Source organism: Sus scrofa, chromosome 1, assembly GCF_054392235.1.
Source record: "Sus scrofa isolate SSC_HxYL_T2T_F1_AM1 chromosome 1, Sscrofa_HxYL_maternal_Yorkshire_Landrace_v2.0, whole genome shotgun sequence".
In the NCBI taxonomy this organism is placed as follows: domain Eukaryota; kingdom Metazoa; phylum Chordata; class Mammalia; order Artiodactyla; family Suidae; genus Sus; species Sus scrofa.
In genome coordinates, this window is record NC_139383.1 from 249,667,682 (window position 1) to 249,688,987 (window position 21,306).

The 21,306-nt window shown below is 49.3% G+C and overlaps 1 protein-coding gene across 7 annotated transcripts in view; it reads right to left on the reverse strand.

The window, feature by feature from the left end:
* Nucleotides 1-2,805, reverse strand: part of SHB (SH2 domain containing adaptor protein B) — a 148,473-nt gene extending 145,668 nt beyond the window's left edge. For all 7 annotated transcript variants that reach the window (XR_014824256.1, XR_014824259.1, XR_014824262.1 and 4 more), the window contains exon 1: nt 1,457-2,805. Coding sequence is in view for 1 of the 7 variants with exons in the window: in XM_021066254.2 (XP_020921913.1) it covers nt 1,457-2,167 (711 nt within the window). In the remaining 6 variants the exon portion in view is untranslated. The remainder of the gene's footprint in view (nt 1-1,456) is intronic.
* Nucleotides 2,806-21,306: the final 18,501 nt, after the last annotated feature.

A 21,306-nucleotide genomic window follows, 5' to 3' on the forward strand; every position in this document is an offset into this window, starting at 1 on the left:
AGATCACCCGCAAATCCATGCTCCTGGGGGCTCGCAGAGAAATCTCCTCTGCTTCCAAGACAGCACCTGGGTGACCACCTGGTTCCCAGCTCCTTGTCATTTAGGTGTGGCATCCTGGGTGCTTACGAAGCCCAGAGTCCACACTTCCAAGATGTGTGCCCAAACTGGCCACAGGAGGAGGTGGAATCCATAAACTGCCCGCACTGCCTTTGGGAGAAACAGCAGGTAAGGGGTACCCTGAGGACCCGGACCTTGGGGAGAGGAAGTCAGGCAGAAAAATTAAGAGGGGCGACTCCTCCCTCCCTCCTCCTGGAAAACAAGCTGGCAGGTAGGAGGCTGTCTTCCTCCTGTGTGTGGACATCCAGTCCTAAAAGAAACTCAGACTTTATCAGTTTCCCCCAGCCCACACACCTGGGCAAAAGTTTACCTTCTGAAGAAGGTAGGGAGGAGGGGGAGAACAAGAGGGACAGCAGCCTGATAGCCATCGCAGGGCGCGGAGCCTCGGACGGAATCAAAACACTGCCTTCCACAAGAAGTAGACAGAACAAGTATTATTGTATGGGGGACGGGAGGAGGTCACAGGAGTGTTAAGGGAAGGAGAGGGCCCAGTCTGGCTGTAATTAACTAGCCTGCTTCAAACGTGGGAGATCAAGATGATCTGATCTTGGGGTGGGGGGATGCACAAAATCGTCCCCTTCATCCCTGGGGCAGTAATGGGGTGGGGGTAAATTCAGGAAGGAAGGTGAGGATTGCAAGGGTGGGTCTCCTTCCTGCTGGCCCAGTAGGCGGACCCCTGCCGTGCTGGGGCTGGAGAACTGGCAGGTCAAAGTGGAGCGCTCTTGCAGGCCAGAGCATTTCAGGCCGGAAAAGCACGCGTGGGGCATCCCGGTGCAGCTCCAGTACAAAAGGCCGCCCCATTGGGAAACCTGGCGCGGGGGGGTGGGGCAGGGCGGGGCATTTAGAGGGATTTACATATATCCGTTTAGAGACAGCCGGATATCTGGCGAGTTCCTTGCTGGCTCTGGACCTCAGTTTCCCATCTACAGAATCGGGGGGAGGCGGGGAGAGAGAGGGTGGTCAAGAGTAAACGCTCTTTCAAGTCCGTGACAGCTCTCTCTGACTTTTTTCGGGGGCGGGGGTTGCTAAGGAGCTGGATGGGTGTCTCTTGGTCAAGGTTGGGCAGGGCGCTCTCGTCAGATTACTTTCGAAGTGGTTACCTGGCTGTGGGCTGAGAGAGAGGACGTTTTGGGAGCAGCAGCAAAAGAGACTGTGTCAGGAGGCCGACGACTGGGGGCAAAGCGCGTGCAAGGATGTAAAACTGGGAAGCAGCGTGGGAACCCTGACCCCAGAGTCCTAGCCTGAAACATATGTAAGCACTGGAAACTAGAGCGGTGCCTCAGTTTCCCCGTGCGCACAGTGGCTCTGGAAGCTCGGGTGAGGCCGAGGGGCGCCTTACCTTGTCCTTCTTGCCGGCACTGCTCTCCTCCGTCGCCGAGGCGCCACACTTGTTGAGCAGTTTCTTGCCTCCGCAGGCCGTCGGGCTCCAAGTGCGGCCGCCGGAGCAGGCACCCCCCGGGGGGTCTCCGGCACCGCCCGCGGCGCTCTCCACCTTAATGAGCCGGTGCTTGGGGGAGATGTAGCGCACCTCGGCCGGCGTGGCGGGCCGCCGTTCGCTGCTGCTGCGGTAGAGGTGCGGGGAGCCAGAGGACGAGGACGAGGACGCGGCGGCGCCCGCGCCGGAGGAGGCACAGCAGCAGCCCGAGGCGCCCGACGCGGACGAGGCCGAGAAGGCGCGCTGGCCCCCGCCCGGCTCCCCGCCGCCGCAGTAGTCCAGGCGGCACATGGCTCGCAGTTTGCGCAGCGACGAGCCGGGCCCGTTGTAGGGGTCCTCAAAGTCGCGCTCCTTCTGTGCGCGGTAGGCACGGATGAGATCGCTCGTGCTGCCGCTGTCGTCGGGCAGAGACCCGGACGAGGCCGAGAAGCAGGAGGCGGCGGCCGTACCGCAGGACGCCGAGGCGGCCGCGGGGGCCTGCGGCACGGCCTGGGGGGGCTGCGAGGGCCGTTCGCCCCGGCGCCGCTGCTCGCGGTAGTCTGGCCGCGGCGGCTGTGGGGGGCTCTTGGTCTTGCTGTTGCCCAAGCTGAAGTACTTGTTCAGCCACTTGGCCATGGCGAGAGGCCGCCTAGGGCCGCGGCGCGGGAGCCCGGTCCGCCGCCGCGGCCATTCGGGGGGCAGCGCTGCCTCCCAGGTCCCACGGCGCCCCGGCCCCGGCGAGGGGCGTCCGGGGCGCCTGCTCCCGACGCCAAGTTCAAGTTCTCTCCGCCGCCTCCTGCCGGCCGCTCCCGGGCTCCGGCAGCTGCAGCACCGCCCTCCGCCTCCGCCGCGCGCCTCCTGGGCTTCGGATCTCTCGCCCCTCGCGGGCGCGTCTCATGGGATCCCGGCCCCGGCCCCAAGGAGAGCGAAAGGCCCAGACGCCCCCCTCCTCGGACGCTCTGGCAGTGCGCTCCGCCGCGGAGCGCGCTCCTGTCCCGTCGGAGCCGCAGGCTCCGCCTTGGCCGGGATCCGCCGCTGCTGCGGGAACTTGTCGGCTTCCTCGGTCCCCCCGCCCCTTTCTTCCTTCCCAAGAGTGGTGGGGTGAGCCCGGCCCCCGGCCGGCAAGCAAGCAGGCGGGAGAGCGAGCGAGCGACGGAGGGAGGGAGGGAGGGAGGCAGCCGGCGCCCGCCCGAGCCCGCGCGCCCGTGCCCGTCCCGGCGGCGCCTGCCGCTGCCGCTGTCGCCGCCTCCCGAACCGCCGCGTGTGTGACACTCTGTCCGCCAGAGCCCGCCCCGCGCCGCGGCCCCGCCCTCCCCGGGCTTGTGCGCGCCCCGCCCCCAGCCCGCCCCCGCAGGCCCCGCCCCGCCCACCCCCACCAGCCCTGCTGCCAGACCTCGGCCCTGGCCCTACCCCGCTAGCGCCCAGGTCCTCGGCTGGAGTACTTCTCTCCCTTTCAGCAAGCGCCACCTCCCGCGGCCGCCTCGGCGCCAGTCCCCGGGTCGCGCCTGAGGGCGCCGGGGTCCTGCGGCGCAGCCAACCCCGCCTCACTCGCGGCCCGCCGCCGCCTAGGGCGAGAGGTTGCCAGCCTGAGCCTGCTGTGCGCAGAAGCCAAACCCTCCCTTGAGATCCACGCGCCATGCTACGCAGGGATCCCCACTGTTGGGGACATGGGACATTTTTAGTTAACAGCTTGATCCACTTGGAGGAAATGCGGTGCCAAGGCCCCTTAGGAACAGGGTGCCTATCCCCTGCTTAAAGACACGAAGACTCCCGTTCCTCCCCCTGTGCCAGATCATCGGAAAAAATCTTTATGCTAATAAGTGTTTTAGCAATCCAGATGAAGGATGCAGCCAGGATAGGTGGCAGGGGCCCGGCTCCGCACCAATGGGAGAGCCAACCTGAGAGGTCGAAATGTTTGCTTACCTTTTCACTTCTGAGGAAGCCATGGCTTTAACCCAGCTCACAGCCAGCTTGGCAGAATGAACTGTTGGAACATTTAATGCCTAAAGTTGTAGGAGCTGGCAAGGCTCCGTTTAATCCAGGGCTCTCACTTTACATGATGGAGATACTGAGGCTCAGAGCAAGGTCACCCAGGTGGGCCTGAATGCCAGCTAAGTAGTCTGATGGTGCCGAAATTGTGTCATTTCCCATCGTTCTTTGATTATTAAAATGAGGAAACTGAGGTCGAGTCAGGGGCATATCATGGTCGAGTCAGGGGCATATCATGCTCAGTGAAGCTTTCCCTGGGAGGCAGATACGCTCTCCAGAGACTGAAGAACTGCCTGGAAAGGAAGTAAATGCACTAGAGCTCCTTTGAATTTGGCTGGTCAAGCCCCAGAATATGACATACCCTGATGGGTAAGAACTGAGATCTGAGAAATTCTCTAAAAATGCTGATTTATTAGGATGGTTGTCCAAATCATTAATTATCTCCACTTGCAACATGTACATTACAGATGGGCTTTGGGAGAATCTACTTTTTCCTATATCCTATAGGAAAATTGGCACCTGAAAAACCAGGGAGCAAGGCCACTGGCTCTTTTGGTCAGGACTGGAGGTGGAGGTCAAACTCTCAGTCTGAGGCTCCTGGACAAGGAGGACCGGAAAGTTGTTGACTCTTCCTCTGCCTGAGGCCACAGAGGGGGTAGTGCCAGAACCGGAACTCCAATTTGGGTCTTACTCCAAAGCTTGTGCTCTGTCCACTCAGCGACACACAGTGATGCAATGGTATTGACTGCAAATTGTCCCTTCGGGATCAAGCTATTTGCTGTTTCCCTCTGGTTAGACAGGACTGTCATCTTCCATGAGCCAGTTAAATTTTACAAACCCACTATGTGACCCAGACAGTCACAGACACCATTACCAACTACTCAGCCTCTTCATTGCCTGAGATCTACTTATTTAGAAGTTCACAGGAAATAATCTAGGATGTGGAGGGGGTGTGTGTGTGTGTGTGTGTGTGTGTGTGTGTGTGTGTGTGGTGTGGTGTGTCTTGGGGGAGAGAAGGCCCAGAAGTTGACCTGGGCCAAGATGTTTATTTCAGGTGTCCCTGGACTTAACTATCTCAAATTATCCTTTAAATCATTCCTCTACTGTATAAGCACTTAATTATCCTGCAAATAAGGGAAGCTCGAATAGAAAACCTGAAAAGGGAGGACGTCCTCATTTTGAGCCCCACCTTTCCTTTTCCACCAACCACCATTCCTCCCTTGCTCCCTCCCTTCCCATCTCTGCTTCTAGGTTCAGGAAGAATGGCCAGACCCTAGTAACAGGCCAGGTGACCATGGGCAAGAAATTCTTCTCCAAGATCTGGAAACGTGTTCCCTGCATGTTGGTTGCACATGGAAGTGTTATCTCTGCCTTTTCCAAAGGTTTAGGAAGAGAAGTAATACTTCACAACTTATTTTTTCCATTTCACTTTCAGCGGGCCATAGGGTCGGACCCACTTTTCCATGTGATGCCTCTGCTGGGGTATAATTTGCAAGCCAAAATTATTGTAATGCTATAGCATTATGCCAAAAGCTTCCAGAGCGCTTGTGTATCTGCTCAACCCCTACACGTTCTGTATGTAATTAACCCTACTCAGCATCCCTACAATCTGGTATTATTCCCAGTTTACAGATGGGGTAACTGGCCTAAGGTAGTATTTATTTCAAGCAGGCAAGAAAAAAAAAAACAAAAAACATATGGGTGTTTTCCTTTGGGAACTAGTAGAGACATCTTATAAGACTCAGAGTCAGAAATAATCATTCTGAAAGGAAGCAGAAAAGTTCCCTAAAGACAATGTTGGAAAAGCAGTGTGTCAAGTGGTTAGAGGAGACAGGGACTTGTAAGAAAAAGATCAGAGCTCTATAGATGGTTAGAGCTGGACAGACTTTTCAGAAAGCCAGCCACCCCATTTCACAGAGAGAAAACTGGGACCAGTGAAGGGAAGAGATCGAATCAAGAGGCATGGCTGGGATTGGCATTCAGTATCTTTGACATCACAAACCCAACACTTTGCCCATCATTCTCGGCACTTTTAACTTTTATATACTAGAGTTCCCATTGTGGCACAGCAGAAGCGAATCCGACTAGGAACCATGAGGTTGCGGGTTCGATCCCTGGCCTCACTCAGTGGGTTAAGGATCCAGCGTTGCCGTGAGCTGTGGTGTAGTGTAGGTCAGCAGCAACAGCTCCGATTAGACCCCTAGCCTGGGAACCTCCATATGCCATGGGGTGTGGCCCTAAAAAGACAACAACAACAACAAAAAAAAACTTTTATATCCTGCCTGTTGTCCCTGATTTTCTTATTGGAAGGGTTGTCTGTGGTCCCATTTCTGTTTCTGCCCTGTCTCATCTTCTCACTTTAGACGAAGGTGGGTAAATGGCAACTCTTTTCTCTGCACTTCCAGTATCTGGAGGTAGGCTATGCCATTGGTAAAGGCCTGGGAAAAGGGTGCCACCAACCTGACAGATTTGTCTACTTTTCACTTCAGCCCATCAACTGTTAATGTCAGTCCCTTGCTATGTACCAGCCTAGGAGTCTGAGCTGGAAGCATAAATTTGTGAGTCATTAATCTTCATTGAAGATCTGAAGCAAAACCCTCAGTCATCCTTGAGATTTTTTTTTTTTTTTAATTCCTATTCCATGCAGCACATCAGCAAAGAGTATACACAGTCCTACCATGTTTCGCCACCTCCACTGCTTCCATCCTGGTGCAACTCCATCTCTTGTCCGTATCATTGCAGGTGTCTCTTGCCCATTTCCCTGCTTCTCTCACAAGACAGCAGCCAGTTCAGAGGTCCTATTCCTAGACGTGCCTCTTCTTCGGAGGAAGCAGAATGAGATTCATCCCTGTCTTCCCAGCATCCGGAGGGACCTCCAGGAAGGCTGTGGCGTCCAGGTAGCCCCTTTCAATCAAGTCCCTGGCACGCTGAAATGCAAGCCCATTGTGGTGTTGCTGAGCCAGCTTTGTTGTTCCCTCTACCTCAGGTACAACTAATCTTAGGAATCTCATTACTGGTCGAAAGATAATCCTCTATATCTAGATTAAAGGCTGTGTTTTGACCATTACTGTGCATTGAACATTGAGCCGACAGTTTAATTGAGCTGTTTATGCTGCTGCCTTGATCTCTTCCCAGAGAATTTACAACTAATTCCAAGTGTCTCTGTGAATTAAGTGGGCCTCTCCCAACATGCTTTGCCTGTCATTTGCCTGTGCCAAATCCCACTTGTCCTCGTGTTACCCAATTATGGGCTCTTGCTCACAGCTGTATCTGGCTGGTGGCACTTCCAGCCCACTTCCTCCCCGAGGTGGCCATTAACTAACGATTCGGCCCTGAGAATGGCCATAGCCCAGGACAGCCTCTGTGATACCAGCAGCAGTAGGAAGGGGGTGGAGGACTGGGACAGGAGCAGAGGATGTAAATCATACTGACCCCTTTGAAGTCACCTCCAGGCAATAGCCTCCTAACAAGAGAAGGGCCCAGGTGTCTTTAGCATAGTTAAGTGTGATGGAAGGAAAAGAGCTCTGGATGGAAGTCAAGCCTCCCGAGTTCTTATTATTGTAATGCTATAGCATTATGCCAAAAACTTCTCTTCTGACTTCCTACACGACCTCTGGGGCCTCGGTGTTACTTTGTGAAATGGGAGCTGACAGATCGTTTGTTGTGTCTCATTCTGTGTGGGCAAAGTGTTTAAGGGCAGGGTTGCCAGCTTTAGAAAAATCAAAATAACAACAAAAATGGACATCATTGCAATATTGGGGGGGGGACACATGGTAAAATAGTATTTGTTTATTTAGAATTCAGATTTAACTGAGTGTCCTACATTTTATCTGGAGAGCTCACGCAAGTGAAATGGACAAGAGCAGGAGTTCCCTTCGTGGCTCAGTGGTTAACGAATCCGGCTAGGAACCATGAGGTTTCGGGTTCGATCCCTGGCCTTGATCAGTGGGTTAACGATCCGGCGTTGCCGTGAGCTGTGTTGTAGGTCACAGACGCGGCTTGTATCCCATGTTGCTATGGCTTTGGTGTAGGCCGACAGCTGTAGCTCCGATTGGACCCATAGCTTGGGAACCTCCATATGCCACAGGTGCGGCTCTAGAAAAAGGCAAAAAGAAAAAAAGAAATGGACAAGAGCAGACTTCTCAACCCTGGCTGAACATTAGACTCACCTACAGAGCTTATACAATGCCTAGTGACCAGTCAGTATTCCAGACCAGTTAAACCAGAATTCTGAGGGTGGATTCAGGCATTTGCCTACAATTTTTTTAATTCCCCAGGTGAGTCCAATGTGCAGCCAAGTTTGAAAACCAATGGACTAGAGCAAGGGTGCCTAAAGTGAGGTCCCTGGACCAGAGTATCAGCCTCACCCTAGAATATGCTAGAAATACAAATAACTTGTATACAAGTTATACAACTTGTATAACTTCAGAACTGGACAGTGGGGGTTGTGGCCCAGCAAACCCTCCAGGTGACTGCACTGTAGCTGAAGTTTTAGAGCAAGTTTGAAAGTTCTTTTGATGACAGTAGGGCACCTGATTAACAAGTGGGTGCTAGGAAAGTGAATTAGTTGAATTGCTTTGCAGTGATGCATCTTAATGGTCAAACTGCCTGTCCTTTGGCAATTGCAGCCTAAATTATGGGGTTTGCAAACTCATCCAGAGCAGTGACCTTTTCAGTCTCAGACTCTGGTCCTGATGGCAGTCTTGAAGGCTTTCATTGTCACCTGACAGCACAACAGCTTAGGCCAAGAAAAGCCAGACGTGGGCCAGAGGGGTCTGAAGGCATACAGTTCTGGGTCAGGTGGCTTGAAGTCCCAGCAGAAGGGGTTTGGAGCCGTGGGCAAGAAGGAAGCAGAAAGTGTGACCGAAAGGAACCAGACAGGGTCAGGGGGGCAGAAGGTCAGCCCAGGTCCCAAGGAGGCTGGGGGCAGTGAGAAAACAAGGTTATCTCCAGGGCTGGTTAGGCTGAGTCAGGCACTGCTTCTGCGAGGGGCCAGGACCAGGGCAGGCCAAAGCTGAGCCCAACTAGAGGAGGAGGAGAAGGAAGGCTGTGCTTGCTTTGATTTGCTTTGCTTTAAGAAGAAAGCAATGATCAAGAACTGAGGAGCATTTTTCTGCAACCTCAGAAGACTAAAATGTAAGCCTACTAGCACCTGTCAGTTTTTACCCATGGGGGTCTCAGAGACCCAGGTTGATTGGTCTTGGGGGGATGCCAGGTTCCCAGGGTGTGTGACTCTGCTGTCCTCAAGAGACTTCTGGAGGGTAAGTAGCAGAGGCCCTGCATGATTCATTTCTGTCCACCATCAAGATTTGCTCAGCACCTGCCAAATGCTAGGCCCTGAGTGATCCAACAAAGCAGCACTTTTTTTTTTTTTTTTTTTTTGTCTTTTCTAGGGCCGCTTCTGCGGCATATGGAGATTCCCAGGCTAGGGATCTAATTGGAGCCTTAGCCACCGGCCTATGCCAGAGCCACAGCAATGCAGGATCCGAGCCTCGTCTGCAACCGACCCCACAGCTCACGGCAACGCCGGATCCTCAACCCACTGAGCAAGGCTAGGGATCGAACCTGCAACCTCATGGTTCCTAATCGGGTTCGTTAACCACCGCGCCACAACGGGAACTCCAAAACAGCATTTTAAAATGTGAGTTATCACCTCAGGCCTTAATACACCACACCACTGAGGAGCCACAGACATTCCACATGCAAAAGGGCACTTGTCACCCTTGTAGAATCATTGCAGGCTCTCCTCCCTATTGCCTGCCTTTCTTCCTTCCACTGAGCACCCCTCCTGTGCAAGGCCCAGCTCCCCAGCGGGGGCTTTGCACACTGCAGGGAACAATTGGGAAAGAAGGCATAAAGGCAGCAGCCATTGAAACCTCCAAGATCACACTTACCTGGGGTCCAGTGTGAACAACTTTGTGTGCTAGTTTGGAAAACTATAAATCTGAAGCCAGTACTCTGCTTCTCCTCATCTTCAAAATAAACCTCAGAGTTCCTGAAAAGGTACCGTATTACTTTAAGGCCTACAGTTGGGAAAGTGATTTATTTCTTCAGTGTTAACACACACACACACACACACACACACACACACACACGCACTAAATGATCTTCTGATGCAATTTCCATCCTCTCACTTTGGTTATAATATTTAAAGACAATTTTTTTTTTAATTTCTTTCTTTTTTTTTTTTTCTTTTTGTCTTTTTGCCTTTTCTAGGGCCGCTCCTGCAGCACATGGAGGTTCCCAGGCTAGGGGTCAAATCGGAGCTGTAGCTGCCTGCCTACACCACAGCCACAGCAACGCAGGATCCAAGCCGAGTCTGCAACCTACACCACAGCTCATGGCAACGCCAGATCCTTAACCCACTGAGTGAGGGCAGGGATCGAACCTGAAACTTCATGGTTCCTAGTCAGATTCGTTAACCACTGCACCACAACGGGAACTCCTAAAGACAATTTTTAAAAGTCGCTTTCCATGTATAATTTTCTCCCTCTACATTTTAATTTTTTCTTAAATAAAAATGGTTCCCATGCTGCCACATGAGGCTTTCCTAAAGGGGATGCACTAGTCTTAGCCAGAGGCAGGAAAGGGTTAAACTTGCAAAGGGCAGCAGTCCTCCAAGTTTGGGGGTGGGCTGGGGGTGGAGACTGCCCAATTGTCTGTTCTTCTCTTCCCCTCCCTGGGGCTGAGTGCAGGATGTTGAATCTCCCAAAATAACTCCTACCCTGTGGGTAAATGTCTGCCCAGAGCCGGTTTGCAATAGAAGATTCTCAGGATCTGAGGGGAGCTTTCCCGGCCAAAGGACCTGATCTCCTGGCTGGAAGAGAGAGGAACCCAGCACCTTCCCAAGCACATGTCCACCGACAAGCTGTCACTGGGCCATAGGGAAACCAGGTTGACCAGTGTCAGCTTCTTTCACCCAGATGGCATCCTACAGAGTGATTGTCCCCAGAGAGGAGAGGTGCCATCAGATCAGGGGCAGAATCTAAGTGAACCTTTCTGTCAGTGGAATTTCTGGAGCTCTTGGGGTTTATAAGACGCTACCGAACCACTGCTTATCACACACATCCAGGTCCAGGGGAGGGAACTTTGCTTTTTGGAGCTTCTCGGTGTCACAGTGATTGTAGGGGCTCCTCCCCTTTAGTCCTGAGGTGCAGTGATGGATCTGGGGCCTTAAACTGCCAGCTCCCCTCACCCCCAAGTCTGGGGCAGAATTTCATTCATATACTTGAATTTGGAGTTAGCAAAGCCCAGAGAGGAGTGTTGCTTTCCTAAGTCTCCTGCTTTTATCTTTATGTACAACCCGACTTGTGCTTCTGTTTGTTCCCATTTGTACGTATAACCTTTTAATGTTATTATTAGGCTCTAACCGCAGGAATCCACTTCTCCAGTGGACCAGTTTTGTTATAAAGTAGCGCATCCACCACAGCCAAAATGTGGATCAGGGGCGCTTAAACTCTGATTGTGCCTCAGAATCGCCTAGAAAACAGTGTTAGAATGTACAACACCAACACATTGCAGAGACGCTGTCGCAGAGCTTGGCAGGGCCTAGGAATCTGCATTTACACGAACCACACCTGATTCTGCTCAGATGGGCCAGCTATCCCATTTGGAGGAGCTCTGCCTAGTCCCTGAGCTCCTATCCATGGCATGAACCAGCAAGTTGTGGGTGGAGGCAGTCCGAATTTTGTCCCTGTGACTTGATGTTCCGAGGGTCCTCCAGCCTGCCTCTCAGGCACTAAGTGTCCCTGCAGGGTGTAACGTCATCTCAGCTGTGCATACTACAGAGTATACGGTTGTTGTTATTTATTCTGAGCAGATCTCCCTCAGTGGCCCGTGTAATGGATTCTGAAAAGAGGTGGAGATCAGGCAGGAGGAAGGGCAGAGAATAAATGTGAACACAGAACACAAGGAAACACTGTGTTGGCCACTGTGGTCCAGGCTCATGGTCCCACAGAAGCGTGCATGGTGGGCACTAGCACCCACCTTCCAGTTGAGGACGGGAGGGATCAGGTCACACAGCTAGTAAGAGCTGAACTCAGCATGTTCAATTTAAGGGCCTCTTCTTTTCATTCCTTTTTTTGGGGTGGTGGTGGGGTAGCATGGGGACAATGCATTTAAAATTTTCCCAGATAGAGTTCCCACTGTAGCTCAGTGGTAATGAACCTGACTAGGATCCATGAGGACTCAGATTCAATCCCAGCACTCGCTCAGTGGGTTAAGGATCCAGCATTGCTGTGAGCTGTGGTGTAGGTTGCAGATGTGTCTCAGATCTGGCGTTGCTGTGGCTGTGGCATATGCCGGCGGTTACAGCTCCGATTCAACCTCTAGCCTGGGAACCTCCACATGCCAAGGGTGTGGCCCTAAAAAGATTAAAAAAAAAAAAGAATAGTCCAGCCAAACCCATAGACCCTTTAATTGTTTTTTGTTTTTTTTTTTTTTTTTTTTTTTTGCTTTTTAGGTCTGCACCTGCGGCATATGGAGTTTCACAGGCTAGGGGTTGAATCAGAGCTACAGCTGCCAGCCTATATACCACAGTCACAACAATGCCAGATCCGAGCCACATCTGTGACCTACACCACAGCTCACGGCAACGCCAGATCCTTAACCCACTGAGTGAGGCCAGGAATCAAACCCACGACCTCATGGTTCCTAGTTGGATTCGTTTCTCTGCACCATGACAGGAACTCCTTGTTAACATTTTTTGACATCTGGGCTCTACCCACTGTCAACAAAAAGACCAAAAACGCACACGAGTTCAGTTTCCTTTGGGGCTTACTGGGGACTATAGCCTGGGAGACAGCCTCTCAAAGAATAGCTCTGAGGAACTGCTTTGAAGTGGGAGGGGAGGTCAATATATATCTGATTTTGGTGAAGGGGGTACATGCAATCAAGCACACATCTGTGCAGAGGTGGCGGCTGGTCACTGTTAATGATTTTAGGCTCCTCTAGGAATGAGAAATTGTAAGAAATGGGGTTCATAAAATTTTCTCCTGAAAATATCTATCTGAAGGCCTGTTCTGCCAGTTTTTCCAGAGCAGGGCGCCTCATTCCTGAACTCCTTTCAGGGTATGTTAAAGGTCAGTGACTGCAGTGACTAGTAACTTAATTCTTGTAGAACCAGATTGTGAGCAACATTTTTTAGTTCATCCTGTCTGTCTGTCTGTCTGTCTATCTTCACTAATTCATTTGAGAGCAACTGGGAAGCCTTGTGTAGATTTACTTCTAAATATTTCAGCTCATCTCCAATGAACAAGGGCATTCTTCTGCAAAACCACAGTAAAATTATCACACTTGGGAAGCTGACATTGGATGACATGCCTGACATCAATACATTATTATTTAATATCTAGTTTACCAATTGTTTATAAAATATCCTTTGTAGCTTTTTTTTTTTGGATTCAGCATCTAGTCCAGGATCACTCATTATATTTAGTTGTCACATTTCTGTAGTCTCTTTTCATCTAGACCATGGCATTCTAGTCTTTATTTTTCGTTTTTTATGACATTGACATGTTTTAAGAGGCCAGGACAGTTGTTGTGCAGGATATCCCTCAGTGTGGATTTGCCACATTGCTTCCTCATGATCGTAGTCTTTTTAGGGCTTCACGTCCGAGGGACAAAGGCTTTGCCCTTTTGATTGTCCTCCACTGCCTCTTGCCAGGTGAGGATCAAGCTTGGCCCTTTGTACTGTTACAAGGACCAGTGTTGGAAGAAAAGTAGCCTAGCTTGGAATGAGTGCAGGCCTTGAAGAGCAAGAGAAGCAAGTTCAGGAGTTCCCGTTGTGGCACAGTGGTTAACGAATCCGACTAGGAACCATGAGGTTGCAGGTTCGATCCCTAGCCTTGCTCAGTGGGTTGAGGATCCGGCGTTGCCGTGAGTTGTGGTGTAGGTGGCAGACGCAGCTCGGATCCCGCGTTGCTGTGGCTCTGGTGTAGGCTGGTGGCTGTGGCTCCGATTTGACCCCTAGCCTGGGAACCTCCATATGCCGAGGGAGTGGCCCAAGAAATGGCCAAAAAAAAAAAAAAAAAAAAAAAGCAGGTTCAACTCCTGGCTCTTGTTTCTAGGTGATTACCTTGAGTGAATTAGTTAATCTTCCTGACCCCTGGTGTTCTCATTTGTAACCACAGATGATTTCCGCCTTAGGTAGGATTATACCTAAGTAAAAACCTTAGCAGATTATCTGATGTATAATTAATTGTAACTTCATAAATAGCAGTTATTACTAAGTGCTTAAATGCAATATACCAAACATCCTATTTCTTTTTTTCAACACATGTCTCAGATACACCTTTTTTGGTGCTTTCCCATGTCTCCCATTCTAGGGCAACTTGGTTGACCCTGTCTCCTTTCCATCGCCCACACTCTAACCTGTCTCACATGTACCACCACTCATGCCCTAAGATGTGACCCTTGCCATCACATTCACCTGACTTCCTTCTTCCTCAAGCCTGAATGCCTGGCATTCAGTGCCTTCCATAGTCTCACCTCATTCCACGCACCTGAACATACCTCCCACTAGTTTTCATGGGGAAATGTGGTTGTACTAACCTGCTCTTCCTCCTCTTTCCTCATTACAGTTAGAAACCCTATCTCATGCTCCACCTTTGGGGTGTATGCATGTATCCTTTAGGATATGATCACAAATAGGAACCGCTCAAGGTATTTTAAGTAGGAAGGGTTTAAATAAAGGGCATACAGTCCTTACAGAATCATTGGAAAGCCTGGACAAAGATCAAGGAAGGCCACCAGTTTTGTCACTAGCTTTCATACAGAGGAATTTGGAGGCACTCAGGAAACCAGTGAGGATGATCACAGCTGCCTCCCATCATGAGGCCCGAGATTTTCAGGAAAATACTTAAGAGACTACCACAAACTGTCCTGTCTGCTTAAGCCCAAAGTTTGACACTAACTGGCTCCTACTTTATTCTGCCTTTTACATCCTGAAAAGTGCTTCTCCTTGAAAAACTATCTCTATAGGCAGGGATTCTGGGACATGCACTTCCCAGGCTTCTGGCCCCTGGATAAAGGGAAGAGCATAGAATGGTCATGGTCATTGCTTCTACTATTGCTGGGCCCTGGAAGTCTTTCCCAGGGACTCTTCTTTTTTTTTATGGCCGCATCCTGTGGCACATGGACCAGGCTAGGGGTTGAATTGGAGCTGTAGCTGTCAGCCTGCGCCAGAGCAATGCCAGATCCAAGTTGCATCTGAGACCTATGCCACAGCTCAGCTTTCAGCAACACTGCATCCTTCACCCACTGAGGAAGGCCAGGGATTGAACCCACATCCTCATGGATATGGACACTGTGTCAGGTTCTTAACACACTGAACCACAATGAGAACTCCCCCCAGGGACTCTTCTGATGGCACAAGTGGGGAAGACTTTCTCTTGCTTAAAGCCACAACTGGAAGTACATGAAACTGACTATCTTAGAGGCCATTGTCCTTGACTTTTAGAGAAAGCCCAGCTGTGATGGGAGAGAATGAGGCCCTCAAAGAATGAGAACATGAAAAACAGGTGGAAATAGAGATGGAGGGAGAGTGCTTGCACAAGCTGATGACACTGTGACATTGTGTCAACCCTAGGTTTGGTCATACCCTTTGCCATTGCTATTTATGTCCTTCTCAATTATTCCAATTCATAAATTTCTTTTTCACCTAAGCTAATTTAATTTGCTGCTTAGTTGCAACCACCAGAGTCCTAATGATTAGCAGAAAGGGGACTCGTGAACATTAGAGTCGGAGGACACGGTGTGCTATGCAAAGAATGAAGTGAAGAGAGTAGTAAGATCATCCAGAGAAGATAATAAGAGTTCATCTCCATTTTATTTTTTATCATGGAAATATTGTTTTAGCCATAATTTTTTTCTTAGTTGTTACTTCTCATGGCTCTTCCTTCCTTCCAGAATATGTTTCTTCTTTTCCTTCCTGTGAGGTGATGTATAATAAAAAATATACAGGAGTTCTCTTGTGGCACAGTGGGTTAAGTATCAGCATTTTCACTCCAGTGGCTCAGGTTGCTACTGTGGCAAGGGTTTGATCCCTGGCCCGGGTTCGATCCCTGGCCCAAGAACTTCCACATGCCATGGGTGTGACCAAAAAAAGATATTTTAAAAAAAAGAAGTTACATCTTGTCTCTGTCCTGTTCCTGCTTGGAGCTCCTAAAATCCTAGGAATTTCTTAATAAAAGTTAGGAGCACAGAAGTGAAATAGCTGTTTTTTGTTATTTTAAACAAGTCCCTTTCAACAACACCTGAGTTTATGTTAATGAAGTGACTCTTGGAAAACTCCTCGGGCTGGGGGCTGGTTGCCAGGGTGACCACCTCGTGATTCGAGTTTTGAAACTTTCAGCCCCCGCCCCTTTCCAAGAAGGGGAGAGGGGCTGAAAGTTGAATTAATAACCAATGGCCAATCATTTAATCAGTCATTATGCGAAATCCTAGTAATGAAACCTCCTTAAAAAACTCAATAGGACAGAGTGTGGAGAGTTTCTGGGTTGGTGAACACACTGGGATTTGGAAACAGTAGTGCCCTGGAGAGGGCGTGGAAGCTCTGTGCCCCTTCCCACATACCTTGGCCTGTGTCTCTTTCATCTGGCTGTTCCTGAATTATAGCTTTTGATAATAAGCCAGTAATCTAGTAAATTAACCTTTCCTGAGTTCTGGGGACAGTTCTAGCAAATTAATCAAACCTGAGGGGGGTAGAGGGAATCTCCAAGCTATAATTGGTCTGTCAGAAGCACAGATAACTGGACTTGTAATTGGCCCTCCCGAGGGGGTTATATGTGTGCAATCTTGTGGGACGAAGCCCTTAATCTACCCGATCTGATGCTGTCTTCTGGCAGATAGTGTCAGAATTTAGTTATATTGTTGGAAAGCCAGTTGGTGTCACAGAATTGCTTGATGTTTGGAAAACCTGTGTATCTGGTGGCAGAAGTCGTGTGGAGGTAGTACGAGATGAAAGGAGACATATAGGAGTGTTTTTCTTTCTGTTTCTGAAATACTTCCTGTCTTCTAACACCAGTTCAAATCTGCTATTTCCAAGGCCTCCTCAACTGTTTCACCTCATTTCTGAATTCTGGAAGTTCTTAGCACAGAAGAATTGAACATCGAATTATTTAACAATTTTTGTGTGCTTTGACTCTTCTTATTGACTCTGAACTCCTCAACGTCATGAACTACATTTTACATCCCCTCTGCAACCCCCCATCCCCGAGTTTATCACCATTGACTTGCACTCAATTAATACCAGGGAATTGATGGCTTGATTGCTCAACAGGGATGCTGAAATTGCCATGGGCAATAAATTGAAAGAGTGGGAGTGGAGGCGAGGAATGCTATTCAGGTGCCAGCTATCCAGGAATAGGGAAGCCTTTCCAGAAAGAGTAATCAAGTTTGCTCAAAAATGCTTGGCACACAGGGGTGGACCTTGAGCCCCAAGCAGCGCACCCCTCATAGTGGCCACAAGGCGGCGGCAGAGAGCACAAGGTATCAAGCTGTAGATGTGGCACCTGCATTTGCCACCAGGTCAGCTATCTGAGCTCTGCTGAGGAGATCTTGGTTTAGGTGCCTTGCATGGGATAAGGCAGGTATCCAATCAGAAGACCTGAAAGCAAGGTGCCTAAACCAAAATTGGGTAAGCCAGAGGATGAACAGGTGGATGGCAGTCATCAACAGGCATGTAAAATATGAGCTAGACCTTTCCAAATCAAAGTAGTGAGTGATGTTATCTAGATATCTAGATATTTCGCTAAGGGCAAGCATTTGCTCAGTACTTTGGTGAAAGAAGAAGGAATCCTGGCATGATATATTGGCCAAAGCAAAGCCTAGGAGGGAGGAGTTTTGGAGTTCCACCTCTAAGCCTATGAGTCCTCAGCCCTTTGTCTATGGCACTGATGAATGCTTTTGCTGTGTGACCTGTGGGATGACCTGCCCCTGTCTGAGCCCGAGCTATCTCATTTTATATAAAGAGGATTGGTATCTGCAGACTCAGAGACTAGCCCTGTCTTTGCACTGGGCTCCATGATGGCCAAGGATCCTTCCAGCTTAGATGGTCTGGGTTTATGAGAACAAAGCAGTTCAGTTGGCTACAAAGACCTTCACAGGTGTCTGTGTCCACCTGTTCTCTTTAAATCTTTTGATGGGCCTGATCCTGTGGTACCCGGGCTGTTCAAAGATCATTAAATAGCCAAGCAGTCTAAACTTTTAGATGCTACGTCAGAGCACACATAAAAATGTCCCTATACTCCACTAAAAGTGCAATTATTTTGCTTTAAGATAGTCTTGAGGGCATTTAAAAATAATTTTGCATTCAAGATTATTTTGCCAGAGTTCCCATTGTGGCTCAGTGGTTAATGAATCCGACTAAGAACCATGAGGTTTCAGGTTCGATCCCTGGCCTCCCTCAGTGGGTCAAGGATCCGGTGTTGCTGTGAGCCGTGGTGTAAGTTGCAGACACGGCTCGGATCCTGAGTTGCTGTGGCTCTGGCATAGGCCGGCGGCTACAGCTCCGATTTGATCCCTAGCCTGGGACCCTCCATGTACCACAGGTGCGGCCCTAAAAGGACAAAAAAAAAAAAGATTACTTTGCCAATTTAATTTTCAGTGCTATGATTTCTCAGACCTTATTGTACATAGCTAGGGATTCCTTGAAATGAAAGAATCCATTCATTGTTTTCAGGAATTCTCTTGTGGCACATCAGGTTAAGGATCTGGGATTGTCACAGGGCACTGCCCAAGTTCAAGGGATGGATCCCTGGCCCAGGAAATTTTATATACCGAGGGTGCGGCCAAAAAAAAAAAAAAAAAAAAAAAAGACGAGAAACCAAAACAGTTGTTTTCAAATATAATATTTTGATGGATACCAAACTGAACAATTTAGGGAGTTGACAAAATACTGTATTTCATGGACTTTTAGCTAAATTTCAATTTTGGAATTTTTATCTTGTATCTTGGAGTCGATGAGAACATTTGTGGTGTGCGAGTATTTTTCTAAGGTCTTGAAAAGCTTTTATGTCCTTCGTCCTATGTTCTATGGCACCTGATGAATAAAATCCTCCTGCCTGAGGCAGCTGAGACAGGGTTGGGGGTAGGTCACGTCTTTCAGTGATTACATTTTGTCTTGTGTCTTCTGGCCTGAGAGCCTGAGCAAGCTTTGAGTGCCTCGGCAAGAAAAGGACACCCCCTCCCACTTCCCTTTCATCTGAGAAACTTCATTGTAACATATCTTGCAGCCGAGTCAGAGAGGCAGGCATGGAGGTGGCAGAATGTCCCTGCTGGGGAATTCTGTAGACAGGCACCTCCCAGTCCTTCAAGCCAGACACCATCCCCATTGTCAAGGTTTCCACAGAAATAGTTATCTCACAAAGGGCACTACCTTGCTGGAGAATTTGTTTTCTCTTGCTGACAATTCCTCTCCATAAACATTTTTGAGAGAGATGAATAGGTGTACCTTTCTGGAACAGCGGGCAGATGCTGGGGCGTGAAATGACTTTGCGAGGCATGTTTTATGGATGAGGGAAGGGAGGGTCCTGAGGACCACCTTTAATTTCCTCAGCCTCCGACCGGGTTGCCCATGGCCAGGTTCTTCTTCTGCAGGTGACAGGCCTCTGCGCCCACTGCTGCTCATCTGAAGCTTTAAAGGCCCACCAGCTTGGGTGGAAGCTACAGAGAGAAACTTAAAAGAATTGGCACAAAATGCTACCAGCCTGTAACCCTCTGGCTCCACGTGGAGACCTTGGTCCCCTGGGTACATTTCACAGCCAGAGCTATCGTCTTCAGATACTTCATTCTGCTGGGGTTTTTTTTGTTTAGTTTTGTTTTTGTTGCTGCTGTTGTTGTTTTGGCAATGCTCGAGACATGCTGAAGTTCCCAGCCTGGGTTCAAACTTGTGCCATAGCAGTGGCTGAAGCCACAGCAGGGACAATGCTAGATCCCTAATTTCTAGGCTGCCAGGAAATTCCAGTGTGTGTATGTTTTTATTTTCTTCTCTCTTTTTCTCTAACGGCAAAGGGAATAAATCCAGTTCCATCATGGTCCTAATGAATCGCAAGGGGGGAAAAAAAAGAGCTGTGCTCTCAGAAAAAATAAAGACGCTAACATAAAAACGGCAGACCCAGTGACCTTCAACGCAATGAACAAATGTGGTATTTTTCCATCATCTCTGTCTAGGAGATGGAGAGGGTGACTGTTAATAACAAAGTGGCACCAAATGATTCGCTGACAGTCCATCAGGGTCTCCCTGGAGCCGGAAGTCAACAATGCCAAGTGACTCATGAAGGTGGCAAACCACACATGGCTGAGGCGGGGACACAGCTCAGGCCCAGGACACAGGCTTCAGAAAGGGCTCATTTTCGCCCCAGGATAGAGATGTCTGATGCAGCAAATAAAAATACAGTGTGCTCAGTTATATTTGAACTTCAGGTCACAAATAACTTTTTAGTATTGGGACATTCTTGTACTAAAAATTTATATGTTTATTGGAAATTCAGATTTAACTGGATGGCCTGTATTTTCTCTGGCAACCCTTCCCCAGGAACACAGCACTTCTTTTCACTTCCCGAGTACTGACATGTTTCTGGGTTCAAGCTTCACTAGGAAAAGGTGCTCTCCAGTCTCAGCTTCTTGAAGCTGATATTGTCTTACAATGTCCAGCTCAGATGCCAGATTCCTTTTTATTTTGTTTTGTCTTTTTAGAGCAGCCCTTTCGGCATATGGAGGTTCCCAGGCTAGGGGTCCGATCGGAGTTCTAGCCGATGGCCTATGCCACAGCCACAGCAACGCCAGATCCGAGCTGCGTCTGGAACCTACACCACAGCTCACAGCAGCACTGGATCCTTAACCCACCGAGCGAGGCCAGGGATCAAACCCGCAACCTCATGGTTCCTAGTCGGATGAATTTCTCCTGCACCAAGATGGGAACTCTCCATCAGCTGCCAGATTTCTGTGAAGATTTCCTTCCTAAATCGGTTTCTTTTTCTCCTTTCTCTCTGTCCCTTTGCCCCATAGGGTTTTATTTCCCATTTGGGTTTATATTTAGTTGCTTTTTTTTTTTTTTTTTTTGTCTTTTTGCTATTTCTTGGGCCGCTCCCGCGGCATATGGAGGTTCCCAGGCTAGGGGTCTAATCGGAGCTGTAGCCACTGGCCTACACCAGAGCCACAGCAACGCGGGATCCAAGCCACGTCTGCAACCTACACCACAGCTCACGGCAACGCCGGATCGTTAACCCACTGAGCAAGGGCAGGGACCGAACCTGCAACCTCATGGTTCCTAGTCAGATTCGTTAACCACTGCGCCACGACGGGAACTCCTTTAGTTGCTTTTAAGTCTGTTTCTCCTGCTAGTCTGGGAACAACTCAAGGGCACTTTATCTAGATTCTTTTTCTCATGACCCCAGTCTAGCTTAGCCTATGCCCGATATGTGGTAGGTACTCCGAATATTTGATGAACAAATGATCATACCTGACATGCTTCACGTGGCTGTAAGTCCTTTCATCTCTGAGTAACGCTTTGAAGTAGGCACTGTGTTGATTGTCATTTTAGAGATGGAGGCACAGAGAAAAGAGGTAACTTGCCCATGATCACACAGCTGGAAAAAGGAAAAGCTTGGATAGGAACCCAGGCTATAAGGCTCCAGAGTCTGTGCTCCTAACCGCTGTGATATATCACATGGTTGGATGAACAGAAGAATGAATGCAAGAACAAACGAGGGAATGCATGAGCAGAAGCAGCAAACAGTTATTAAAATCAGGAGGACACAAGAAGGTGGGGGTTCAGGTAGGTGTCT